Source organism: Echinops telfairi, unplaced genomic scaffold (assembly GCF_000313985.2).
Source record: "Echinops telfairi isolate 266 unplaced genomic scaffold, ASM31398v2 ScPeMD7_3533;HRSCAF=4204_0, whole genome shotgun sequence".
NCBI lineage: Eukaryota > Metazoa > Chordata > Mammalia > Afrosoricida > Tenrecidae > Echinops > Echinops telfairi.
This window is the reverse complement of record NW_022107431.1, coordinates 18,963,361-18,976,801: the sequence shown is the minus strand read 5'-3', so window position 1 is coordinate 18,976,801 and position 13,441 is coordinate 18,963,361. Positions and strand designations below refer to the sequence as shown.

The 13,441-nt window shown below is 47.7% G+C and overlaps 1 protein-coding gene and 1 pseudogene across 1 annotated transcript in view; one reads left to right on the top strand and one right to left on the bottom strand.

The window, feature by feature from the left end:
* Positions 1-13,441, bottom strand: part of ZC3H12D (zinc finger CCCH-type containing 12D) — a 32,480-nt gene that overhangs the window by 3,700 nt on the left and 15,339 nt on the right. The window contains exons 2-3 of the mRNA XM_004702126.3: positions 9,007-9,146; positions 36-270 (exon numbers count right to left, since the gene is read on the bottom strand). Of these exons, the coding sequence (XP_004702183.1) occupies positions 36-270; positions 9,007-9,146 (375 nt within the window). The remainder of the gene's footprint in view (positions 1-35; positions 271-9,006; positions 9,147-13,441) is intronic.
* LOC105978531 lies at positions 622-2,708 on the top strand (annotated as a pseudogene).

Genomic DNA, 13,441 nt, shown 5'->3' with positions numbered 1-13,441 from the left:
CTCTGCCCTCCCTCTGCCGCCCCGACTGCACCCACCTGTCGTTGACGAAGGAGAACATGAGCAGCCTCTGTTCGATGAACCACTTCCACTCCGGGTTCTCGCTCTGCAGGTCCCGGTAGTTGTCATTGGAGACGATGACGCCGTCCTGCTCGAAGGCCACCTTCACGATGTAGCGGTCGTCGTAGCAGACCACGCGCTTGCCGCTCACCCTGCGGGACGGCGTGTACACCAGCACGGCCTGCCGCTCCAGCTCCTCCAGCACGTGGGGCTCTGCGGGTACCGGGTGGACACAGCCGCGGTGCTCAGACCACGCCTCCCGCTCCGGCCTCGCCCCTTGCCCCCCCAGCCCGTCCCCCGAGCCAGCCAGGGACAGAGCCGCTTCTCTGAGTCCTAAGAAGTTACGCTAGCTACGTAGTGGCTGGCGTAGAGCTTATGCATGGGCCTGCAATCCAGAAGATCAGCGGTTCGAAACTACCAGCCGCGGCGCGGGAGAAAGTGGAGGCTTTCTACTCTGTAAAAGCCTCGGAAACCCACGGGGACAGTTCTACCCTGTCTATCGGCGAGTCGCCACCATTGACTCGAAGGCAGTGAGGTGAGTGAATGGTAACGGAATTTACCGCGATGCGCAGTGGACAGTGCACACAGTTATCACACTGGGCTGCTGGTGGAAAGGCTGGAGGTGCAGGTCCACCCAGAGTGTCTGGGAAGCAATCGTGGCCTGGTGAGATACTTCCTTTAGCACTCTCCGGAGCCCAGTTCTACAACGATGCACATGAGTATAACCGGGAACAATGGCAACTGGCTAAGCCCGCGCAGGCAGCGGGCATCTGACAAGGGAGAGTAGCTGTGGGAGGACCTGCCACAAGGCCCCTCAAAGGGTCAGGAACCCATCACAGTGGGCACAAGCGGTCTCCTTTAATAAGGCAGGACAGTAACAGTAGGGAGGTACACATAACACCTTAGAATGACTGCCCGTTTGGAATCAAATAAACAAATCTTTGATAAAAGATGGGCCGGAAAAGTCAAGGGAATCTCCCAGAATCACCAAGCCCTCCCTACCACCTGTCTTGGAAGAAGTCCTGCCAGAATGCTCCTTAGCATCAGGGATGACGAGACTTTGTCTAATTCACTTTGGGTGTGTCAGGAGAGACCGGCCCCTGGCGGAAGACATCATTCTTGGTAAAGTAATGGGGCAGCGAGAAAGACGAAGGCCTTCAACAAGATGGCTGACCCAGTGGCTGCATTGACCCAGGGCGGGAGCAGAACAACCCTGAAGATGGAGCAGGGCTGGGTGGTGCTTTGTCCTGCTGTACCCAGGGTCGCTCCGAGTTGGAACTGACCCGAGAGCATTAACAACAGCAACAACGCCGGGGTTACGTCCCATGTGGGAGGGAGTCCCCTGCTGTGTGACCGGCCAGGATTAAGGTGAGACATATTCCAGGTAGCGTCTTAGTGGAGGGTGTGAACCTAGTCAGCACCCCTTTGTTTCCTAGAGGTTTTGATCTGCTCATAGATAAAAAACGACCTCCTCGGCGAACGCCACGGAGGAAGCTTTGTTCGGGCCTTTTCTCCCCACCGCCGTCACGTGGAAGTCAGAGTCTCCTAAGGAGCCGAACAGCTGCGGAAACTCTTTATCGGAGGACTGAGCTTTGAAACAGCAGGTGAGAGTCTGCGGAGCCATCGTGAGCCACGGGGGCCCTTCCGGACTGTGTGGCGATGAGAGACCCAGAGGCTGTGGGTCTGTCCCTACTCCACTGTGGAGGAGGTGGACGCAGCCATGAACGCACGGCCACACAGGTAGATGGCAGAGTCGTGGAACCCAAGAGGGCTGTCTCCCGAGAAGACTCGCAAAGACCAGGCGCCCGCTTAACGGTGAAAAAGATCTTTGTCGGTGGCATCGAAGAAGACACTGAGGAGCACCACCTACGAGAGGACTTCGAGCAATATGGGAAAACTGAAGTGATTGAAAGCATGACTGACCGAGGAGGCCATGGCAAGAAGAGAGGCTTTGCTTTTGTGACTTTTGATGACCATGACTCCGTAGATCATATTGTCATTCAGAAATACCACGCTGTGAGTGGCCACAACTGTGAAGGACGGAAAGCCCTGTCGAAGCAGAGATGGCCAGTGCCTCCTCCAGCCAAAGAGGTCGAAGCGGTTCTGGAAACTTCGGTGGTGGCCGAGGTGGCGGTTTCAGTGGGAATGACAACTTTGGTCGGGGCGGAAACGTCAGCGCCGTGGTGGCTTTGCTGGCAGCTGCGGTGGTGGTGGATATGGTGGCAGTGGGGGGGTGGATATGGTGGCAGTGGGGAGTAATGCTGGTGGTTATGGAGGAGGCTCTGGTTACTCTGGAGGAAGCAGAGGCTATGGAAGTGGTGGGCAGGCTTATGGAAACCAGGGCAGTGGCTATGGCGGGAGTGGCAGCTATGGCGGCTTTGGCGGTGGTAGTGGAAGCAACTTTGGAGGTGGTGAAAGCTACAATGATTTTGGCAACTACAACAAGCAATCTTCCAATTTCGGACCAATGAAGGGAGGGAACTTTGGAGGTAGAAACTCTGGTCCTTACGGTGGTGGAGGTCAATACTTTGCCAAACCACGAAGCCAAGGTGGCTATGGTGGCTCAAACAGTAGCAGTAGTTATGGCAGTGGCAGAAGATTTTAAATGACTACCAGGAAACAAAGCTTAGCAGGAGAGGAGAGCCAGAGAGGTGACAAGGAAGCTACAGGTGACAACAGATTTGTGAACTCGGCCAAGCACAGTGGTGGCAGGGCCTAGCTGCTACAAAGAAGACATATTTTAGACAATACTCATGTGTATGGGCAAAAGAACTTGAGGACTGTATTTGTGACTAATTGTATAACAGGTTACTTTAGTTTCTGTTCTGTGGAAAGTGGAAAGCATTCCAATAAGGGGTTTTAATGTAGTTTTTTTTTCTTTTTTCTTTTTTTTTTTTTGCACCCATGCTGTTGATTGCTAAATGTAATGGTCTGATCATGACGCTAAATAAATGTCTTTTTAAATGTGCTCTGTAAAGTTAATCTACTCTTAAGCCATCTTGGTATAAACTGCCTGACAGTGTGAAGTGTAGACGCCGTTGAGGGCGGTGCCAGGTTGATCGGAAACATCCCTACAAATAACGTGAAGACTGCTTGGGCAGAGGAGCCGCTGTTGCCAGAGACCTTGGTTGTTAGTTGCACTGGCAGTTGCTGTTTTGTAACCTGGAGTTCACCATTAAAAATGGTCACCCAAGCAAATTAATTATGTTTACTTGGTTATAAGAAATGGTTTTTGGCACATCCTATGCAACAGATCTAAATTGAATAATGGTAGCAGATAAAATTACAGATGGAGTTGGAACTTATGTATCATCCATTATCATGTGTAATCAATAAACAATTTAATCTTGGGGGGGAAAAAAACGACCTCCTCATCAAAGCCATTCCTGTAAAAGCCATCCCAAAAGTCCAGCGAGAAATCCTAGAACCATTTACAGAAGAGCCACCACTGCAGCGGGTTCGAGATCTCCGTCTGAAGTGAGGGAGACGAGAGACACCAGAGGCTGCAGCACGGAGACCATGGGACAGAGCAAGCAGCCTAGACCAGAGCCAGAGGCCGGGCGAGCATGAGACAGAACCGGAGAGCAGCGCTGAGATTAGGAGACAGATTCGGCAGAGCAGCGGGCTGGTTTCCTGGCCCCCAGAGACAGAAGCCAAGGAACCATGTGGCTGAGAAGTTCAGAGACTTGGCTGCTGACTGAGGAGCGGCGCTCCTATGGACCAAAGACTGTATCCTGACTGCTTGTTGATCCTGACTTTGGTAGTCTGGGAACTTTCCTAAGAAACCCTCCCCATCACGAGTGTTGTCTGTGAGTTCTGCAAACCCAGCAAGAGCGTAGAGTGCCCTCAGAGGCACACTTGTCGCAATGGAGTAAAGAGGAGCGGATGGTGGAGGCAGGTCTGACCGCTGCTTTACGGCAAGTGGCTAAAGTTGGGCTCTCCTTAGCCAGAAGAGGTCAAAGAGGGTCCCCCTGCCGTGAATTCACTCTCTCGAGGCACAATATTGCCAAATTGTTTTCCAAAGCGCTTGCATCCCCTTAAGCACCCAGCAGAGCAAGAGGACAGATGGGTCAGAATCAACTCAATGGGTTTGGTTCTTGGAGGTTTCCCGACACTTGGCATTTTCAGAGATGGGGATGTGTGCCAACCCGGTGGGTGAAAAGGGGCCTCTTACTGTGGTTGCAGCTTGCAATGCTCTGCTTACTGATTGGCTTGGGCATCTTTTTGAAGATTTGGGCCACTGATGTTTCCTGTGAGAGGCCTAGTGATGCCTGTTCTGTTGGCTCTTTGGCTTTGTCTTCTTCGCTGGGAGAGGTTCTCTGTAGCTTCTGGGCAGTAACCCTTTGTTGGTGCTACAGGACCTCTCCCAGTTTGAGACTTGTGTTTACATAGTGTGACTTGGATGGTCTCCATTCGTAAAGATCAGCTTCGGTCTTAATGTAATTAAATGCATTCATCTTTGCTCCATGCAAGGCCATGGCTTGCTGCAAAACTCCTTCTCTACCCCGGCGTGGTTTCCTTCTCTTCACCAAAGTATTTTCAAATATTACACATCTGTGGAAGGCCGCCACTCTCCAGGTGACCACCGTAAGAGATTATTTGGGGCAACCAGGTCACCATGGAAAACTGAACACAAATATCTGTTCCCCCTCTTCCTGAAAGTCCCACTGAAGTGAAGTTATGATGTTCAAAAGCAGGCGGTGGACCCATAACCACATTAAAAGGGGGCTTGAGGGCAGCAGCAAAACCTAGGATTTTGGACAAATTTTAGGAAGACCAAAGGGTTGGGATTTTATCGATAGAGATACTTTAATGTGTAGGGAGCCACGCCCCAAAGGTGTGTAAAAGGATGGAATGAGGTGGGAGCCATTTTACCTGAAAAGTCCCAGAAGCCTATGGAGAAGGAGTGGGGAACCAGCAGAATTGGGAGGACAGACTGCCTGTAGGCCAGCTGTGTCCAGGGGTCTGTGCTGCCTCTTTCCCTCCCCTTGGCCTAAAACCACCATACATAACATGAAGCTAGAGCTAGGAAGTGGGAAGGCTCTCAGCATGGCTGGAAGAAAACTAGCATCATGTTGACCTTGGGCTCGGTAGCAGACACAGGTGTCCAGCTGCCTGTCTACCCTGGCCGGGGTCTACTACACATGGGCATCACTGCCACTCCAGGGAAGGCCCACAAATGAACAGGGAAAACCCATGCAGCCATGAATACTTTGAACCAATCGATTTTTTATTCACAATGGATCACCAGACTTTTGAGAGGAGGACTCAGCAGCACGTGCACACAGGAAGGACTGAGAGGAACAACAAGAACTAGATGCGAGGCATGGAATTCAACAGAACGTGTTTGTGTTGGGTTTGGGTTTAGATTTTTTTGTTTGACTCTATTGTTGTTGTTGGCTGCCATGGGATTGGTCCTCAACTCAAGGGGACCTCGTGCAAAACAGGACCCAGCTGTTGGGATCCTCAGGGTTTCCATTGACTGCTTCGCAGGGCCTTTCTTCCTAGCCTGTCTTATCCTGGGAGCTCCACGGGAGCCTGTTCAGCATCAGATGAGTGGTGGCTGCCCTCGAGGGACCCTGGTCAGGACTCAGACCCAGGTCTCCTGCGTGGAAGGCAAAAATTCTACCACGGAACCGTCACTGCCCTCTGAAGTCGTGTCAGAAGAGTCAAGAAGATACAAGACTAGCATTTTAGTTTTTAGACAGACGAAGAAGCAATTGGTAACCGTTGTCAAAATAAAAAGCAAACAAATTTTGATGAAAGACTGAAAGAAAAAGTCAAGAAAATCTACCAGAATCACTGTAGTAGTGCCATAATCTGTTGTCAATTTGAGACTATTAAAAGTGACGGGGTGGAGTTTATCCTGTCAATCAGGTTGCAGCTTGATGACTCATTTGGTGGCACTAAGGAGATAAATAACTCGCTGGAGATGGGACACAAACTCACTCCCTGGGAAATATTCCACCTGACAAGACACATGCTAATGCCCTGAGCGGAAGAAGCCACGTAGAGATCCCTGCCAGCGCTGAGATGCTTACACTGCCACTGGATCCACAGGACTTTCCACCCACTGGTCTGTGGATCATCCTGCATTCGGCGTCATTGCATGTGTTTCGTGAGTCTGACGAGGACTTTATAGATTGGTATCCGACATATGGACTAATATCAGACTTATGGACTTGACCTGGACTGGGCTGGGCTGTTTTCTCAATATTCAATTGCTCTTGTATATAAAGCTCTTTCTTAAACATTTATGAGTTTCCCTGGATTTGTTTCTCTAGTCTACCCACACTAACACAGTCACAAAGAAGCCCACCCTTCTATCTCTGATGCACTGAAACAATACCACAATGGTTTGCCATCTGACGACATTCACAGAAAGGAAGCAAGAAACAACAAAACACTGTCTAAACCACAGTTTCCTATTCTCTGTAGCTTAAAATAATCTAAGCGATACAAGGACAAAAAAATGAAAATTGCACTGAGTCTCAGTTTCTTTCCTGTTCTTTTTCTTCTTAACTAGAGGCTAGATATAAGGAGACCAGGTGGCATAGTGATTACTCATTCAGCTACTAACTGCAAAGTCAGCCCCAAGGGAGAAAGGTGGGGGCTCTCTACTCCCATAAAGAGTTACAGTCTTGAAAACCCACAGGGGCAGCTCTACCCTACCCTATAGGGTCACTATGAATTGGCATTGACTCAACGGCAGTGAGTTTGGTTTGATTTTGGAGAGGCTACATATATATTAAGGAGGTATAGTGGTTACACGTTGGGCTGTGATCCGAAAGGTCAGCAGTTTGAAACCACCAGAAGCTCTGCAGGGGAAGGACAGGACTTTGTACGCCCATAAACAGTTGCAGTCTCTAAAACTCAGAGGGACAGTTCGACCAGTCCTGTAGAGTCGCTAAAAGTTGGCATCAACTCGGTGGCAGTGAGACATATATCAACTTGGTGAAAAGGGAAGCAAATAGTTTAATTGGTAGTTAAAATGCAAATAAATAGATTAGACTAGATACACATTGCATAAATATTATCTGAGGGAATGGCTTGATGATGTGAACCTCCTGGGGGTGGGATGCAGGTTTATTCTTTCTGGAGAGAGCTAAAAGTCCTAAGGCATGATTAAAGAAAAAAATTATTGTTGACACCAGAAGATGGGCTCATTTGTTCCTTCACTATTTAGTATCTATGTGTAGAGCACCTGCACGACGACAGGTACATGCTGGGAGCAAGGGTGATAACAGGACACATCATAACCAGTGTCTCCATGGAGCATAGAATGCAGAGAGGGAGTTAGACCCCGTTAAGCAAACAAATAAATAGATGATTGGCTACAGTTGCAAAGAGTACGAACAAGGGGGTACCCCCCCAAAACTGAATTTCCCCCCCAAAGCTATGTATTTTTTTTTTTACAAAATAACCTTATCACCTTCAAAGTGCTCTCCATTATGCTTAATACAGTTGTCAAATCTGTGATTCCATTCTTAGAAACACTTTTCAAACTCATCTGCTTGGATGCTGACAGCACCTCCCTTGTTTTTTTCTTCACCTCTTCTATGACGTCAAATAGCAGTCCTCTAATGTCCCTCTTCATTTGCAGAAACAAAAAGAAATCACACAGAATGAGGTCAGGTGAGTAAGGTGTGGGGGGCAAGAGATGCATGCTGTTTTTTGCCCAAAGCTGGCACACTGAGATGATTTCATGAGCAGGTACATGGTCATGGTGGCAAAACCAGGCCCCCATCTGCCACAAATCAGGCTTTTTCTGTTGCACATTATTACAGTATGTAATCTTTTCAGAACCTCTAAATAGAAAGCTTGATTAACACTCTGACCTGAGGAACAAACTCCAAATGCACTATCCTCTTCATATAAAAAAAAAAAAAGAGTGGGTAAAGGGAGACAGCAAGGGGTGAAAAATATGAAAATAAAATAATTTATAAATTATCAAGGGTTCATGAAGGTAGGAGGGTGGGGGAAGGAGGGGAAAAAGGAGGAGCTGATACCAAAGGCTCAAGTAGAAAGAAAATATTTTGGCAATGATGATGGTAACATATGTATAACATATGTGCTTGATACAATTGATGTATGGGCTGTTATAAGAGCTGTAAGAGCCCCCAATAAAATGATTTATTAAAAAAGTTTTAAATGAGCAATGTCTTGATCTTTGATTTCACTTGAAGAGCTCCCCACCCCTCAGGTGATGATGGTGTCTCCGACTGGCTTCATGTTTGGTTTCAGGGCCAAGTTGCACCATGTCTTGTCACCAGTAATGACCTTGGGGAAAAGTCTGGGTCACTTCAGAGCTGTTATTTCAAAGCACGACATTTTCCACTCAACGCTCCTTTTCCTGGTTAGTCAGAACCCAAGGCACAAATTTCACAGCATCCCTTCTCATTCCCAAATCTTCCATTAAAATTCATTGAACCGAGCTCCAAGACAGTACAGATAACTTCCCCATCTCTTCGATGGTCCGTCATTAGTCTTTGAGCACAAAAATTTTGTCGACATTTTTGTCCATTCGGGAAGCTGATGAATGTCCAGAACGAGGTTTGTCATCAATCAACTCTTTTGAAATGAGAAAACCACTCGTACACTTGAGTTTTCCCATAGCACTGTCCTTGTACGCTGTGTTCAACATCACAACAGTTTCTGCAGCATTTTTCCTGAGCAGGAAACAAAATTTCACAGCCACCTGCTGTGCTCTTAAGTCAGCCATCCCAAAACCCGAGGTTTGAGCGAAACTGCTTTCACGAAAATATTCACTGTGACCAGAGAGAACCTTCCCAGGCAGGATCCCACTGTGTGCACTAAGTCAGAGCAAGTTACTGGATGCTTACCTAGCAGGAAAAATGCATACTACGTTTCCATTTTGGGGTGGTGGGGGAGAGAGGGAGGTAAACCCCTCATACCACAGAGGAAAGGTGGACAACCACATGGGCATACCTCTGATGGGGGCGTCAGATCTGGATGGCTCTTTCCTCCAGGATGGAACAAAAACCTTGATGGAGGTGTGTCCTCTGCCCCGGAACCAGTCCACAGCCAGCTGGATGCCCCGGCAGGAGAAGGCTTCTTTGTTTCCATGACTACAAGGGGGAGAAGAAGAAAGCTGTGGAGACACAGAAAGGATCCCTAAAGAGTGGTTTTCCCTGAGACCATTCTAGACCATGGGCATAGAATCAAAAGGATCCAGGTAAATCTGTCTTTAAAAAACGGTTTATTATTTGCACGCAGTATATTCCTTTATCTGGAAGCAGGTGGCTTGTGATAACTATGAAGAGGGTCTCGGGCCCCAAGGGGAGTTCCAAGGAATAGTTGGTCAGCTCCTCTCACTTAGCTGACCTTCCAGTTAGCAGCCCAACACATAACCCACGACACGACCAGGGCTCCTGGGAGAATTATAAACTCTAACGCACTGCCACCGAGTCAACGCCAGGTCATGGCAACCCTATGAGACGGGGGAGAACTGCCCGTGTGTTTTCCGAGACGTTAACTTTTAGCAGGAGCAGGAAGCCCTGTCTTTCTCCCGAGCAGTGGCTCCTCCTTTCAAACTGCCAACCTTGTGGATCCCGGCCCAACTAGAAGGATTTAAAGATGGAAGGACACGTGATGTGACGTAGTTTTTAGGCTTCCAAAAGCTCACTGGGGCAGCAGAGCGAATACATCAGAAGGAAGCAGGGGTGAGTTTGGGGCGGCAGTGAAGGAGCTGGTGGAGTGGTCAGTCAGTAACAGAGGCTTGCACCAAGCTGGTGGGAGATGATGATGGAGCGTGGGGGAACTGGAGAGGTATCTTTTTACAAAGCAACATTTCCAGAACTTGGTGGTTGACCGGCGATGGGGACGATGGAGAAGAAGCTCTCACAGATGTTTTCCGATCTCCGGTTTAACCAGCAGCTGGCCACTGAGACAGGGGACAGACTTTAGAGGAAGAGACGGAAAGCTGAGTTTGGGACACAGTGAATAGGGAGGACTCTGTGACCTGTAAGTGGGAATGACCGATGAACAGCCTTCCTTTGAAGGCTCAGAGGACAGGTTGTAATGATAACATTGTGGCTCATCTGTTGTGAATAATGACTGAGACCACAGTGTAGACAAAATTGCCTGATTGCCTGGGGAGAGAGTGAGTGGCCTCAGGCTAGACCTTTTTTTTCTTTTTAATCATTTTATTGGGGGCTCATACAACTCTTATCACAATCCATACATACATCCCTTGTGTCAAGCACATTTGTACATTTGTTGCCATCATCGTTCTCAAAACATTTGCTTTCTACTTGAGCCCTTGGTATCAGCTCTTCATTTTCCCCTCCCTGCTCCTCCCTCCCTAATGAACCCTTGATAATTTATAAATTATTATTATTTTTTCATGTCTTACACTGTCTGACGTCTCCCTTCACCCACTTTTCTGTTGCTCATCCCCCTGGGAGGGGGTTATATGTAGATCCTTATGATTGCTTCCCCTTTCTCCCACTCCTTCCCCTTCCCCTCCTGGTATCCTTATTCTCATTATTGGTCCTGAGGGGTTTATCTGTCCTGGATTCCCTGTGTTTCCAATTCTTATCTGTACCAGTGTACATCCTCTGGTCTAGCCAGATTTGTAAGGCAGAATTGAGATCATGATAGTGGGGCAGGGAGGAAGCATTAAAGAACTAGAGAAAAGTTGTATGTCTCATTGTTGCTATACAGCACCCTGACTGGCTCGTCATCTCCCCGTGACCCTTCTGTAAGGGGATGTCCAGTTGCTTACAGATGGACTTTGGGTCTCCACTCTGCACTCCCCCTCATTCACAATGATATGATTTTTTGTTCTTTGATGCCTGATACCTGATCCCATGGACACCTTGTGATCACACAGGCTGGTGTGCTCCTTCCATGTGAGCTTTGTTGCTTCTCAGCTAGATGGCCACTTGTTTATCTTCAAGTATTTAAGACCCCAGATGCCTTATCTTTTGATAGCTGGGCACTATCAGCTTTCTTCACCACATTTGCTTATGCACCCAGTTTGTCTTCAGCGATCGTGTTGGGAAGGTGAGAATCATGGAATTCCAGGTTAATAGAACAAAGTATTCTTGCATTGAGGTAGTATTTGAGTAGAGGCCCAATGTCCATCTGCTACCTTAATACTAAACCTATAAATATATGCACATAGATCTATTTTCCCGCTGTCATATACAAATATATTTACATATGTATTTAGACCTCTATAAATGCCCTGTGCCTCCCAGTTCTTTCCTCTATTTCCTTTTACTTTCCTCTTGCCTCATTATCATGTTCAGCCTTCATTTGGGTTTCAGTAATTCCTCTCAGTTACATTGCCCTTGATCAAGCCCTACCAGGCCTCCTACACCCTCCTCAGCATCGATTCTGGATCACTTGTTGTTCCCTTGTCCCTGGGTTTGTTAACACCCACTTCCTTTCCTCCACCTCCCCCTCTCCCATGTCCTCCTGGAACCATCGGTCCTGTTGTTTTCTCCTCCAGATTGTTTATCCCGCCTATCTTATCTAGATAGACATACAGAGAAAATAATATGCACACACACAAAAAGACAAAACAAAAACAAGCCAACGACAAAAAAAAAAGAAAGCCTGTAAATTGTTCAAGGTCTGTTTGTTGACCTTTAGGAGTGTTTTCTGGTCGAGTCTGATGGGGTGCCATGCCCTGGCCCCACAGTCTATATTTGGTATTCCCAGGGAACTTTGTTGCTCTGCTCCCCTTGCTGTTCTGTGGCACGCCCTTAGTGTTGTGCCTAGGTGTGGTGGGGTCAGATTGGGTGCATTTCTCACACTGTGTCTCCAGAGCTGTCCCCTGTAGTGCTCTGGGTCAGTGAGGGACGTCGTCGTGTCTCGTAGTGGGGCCAGCCCTATGGTCCTCCCTGTGCCTTGGCTGCTCTGAGCAGGAATATCGTCTTCAGGGCTTGGTGGGTCAGGAGTCGGGCTAGACCTTGGGGAACCCTGAAAGGATTGTGGATTTCAGGTAGAAGAAGGCAGTCTTAAAAGGGAGCCATAGAAAGATCTTTCCAGAGAATTAGAAGAGTGCTGTATCATGAAAATAAAGGGAAGGAAGTCGTCAAATGCTGCTAAGAAGGGCAGATGGAGCCTGACACCATCCTCAAACGTAGCCGTGTGGAACCGATGGGAGACTGAATCAGCCCTCAGACCTCATTAGTGAGACGTCAACGGGAATCGGTGGTGTGCAGGAGAGGGCCACAGATGGGTAGATTTGAGACACTGAGAAAGTGAAAGCAGTCAGACTTGTGTGGTCCACAGTCTGGCCACGGGACCCAGAGACTCTCCTCACAGCTCCTCACCAGCCTCCTGTCATTCCTTCAGCCCTGTATACGTCCTCCATCCCACCACAGGGCCTTGGACAGCAGTTCTCTCTCCCCCGAGCCCAGTGCACTCCTCTTGGTCCTTCAGACTTCAGCCTTATTGTCACGTCCTCAAGAAACACCCAAGATCTCGTGGACATCGTCAGGTCCCCAACTACAAGCTCACGGGCATGGTAGAGCTCCTTCATGGCAGCTATATGGCTAAAAATGGACTCTCTGTGACAGGGTCTGGAATGGGTTTTCCCCTCTGTGTATAACGAGCTCACCTGACTCACAACTGAATTCCCAGTGCCTAGGTAGAGTTAGGTTAAAACCTAACACATTATCATCTGTTTCCCTGCTGACCCATATTATCTCCTACTTTCTCTCGAATTGAGGTTTTTCTGGGTTCGGTTGTTGTTAGAGTTTTTTATATGATTTTCTTTATATGAAATCTAGAGTAAGTAAGCCCATAGAGTCATAACTAGATTTGTACTCCTTAGAGTTACAGCAGGGAAGGTTAGCAGGTAATGAGAGCTAATAGTAACAGGCACAAGAATGAAGAAAATGTTCGAATATTGTGGTGATGATTGCACAGCTCTTTCTAATTTATTTAAACCACTGAATTATATTTTTCATAAATTATATATCAATAAAATGGATGGTTTTTTTTAATGGAAAGGAAAAAAACACTTATTATGGGGGTAAATAAATAAGTAAATATGGGTCCTTGGGTGCTGGGGGGCGGTACAGGGGAGCTGATATCAAGATGTTCAAGAAGAAAGAAAATGTTTTGAAACTGATTGTGGTAGCAATTGTACAATACCGCTTTATGTGATTGAACTATGGAATTGTATGATATGTGTAGGAGCTCCCAATAAAATGATTTTTTTTTAATTCTTACTGGAAAGAAAAAAAAGGAAATCCCACTGCCTAATAATTAATAAGGGCTCTGTAAGCATGTGTTGAATCAATGGATGTCTGAGAAGACACTGGCCTTAGAAGCAACTGGAGGAGCAGCAGCCCGGGCTAAGGCTCTGACACAGGAGAAACTTGGTATGGTCTGGGTGAGGGGC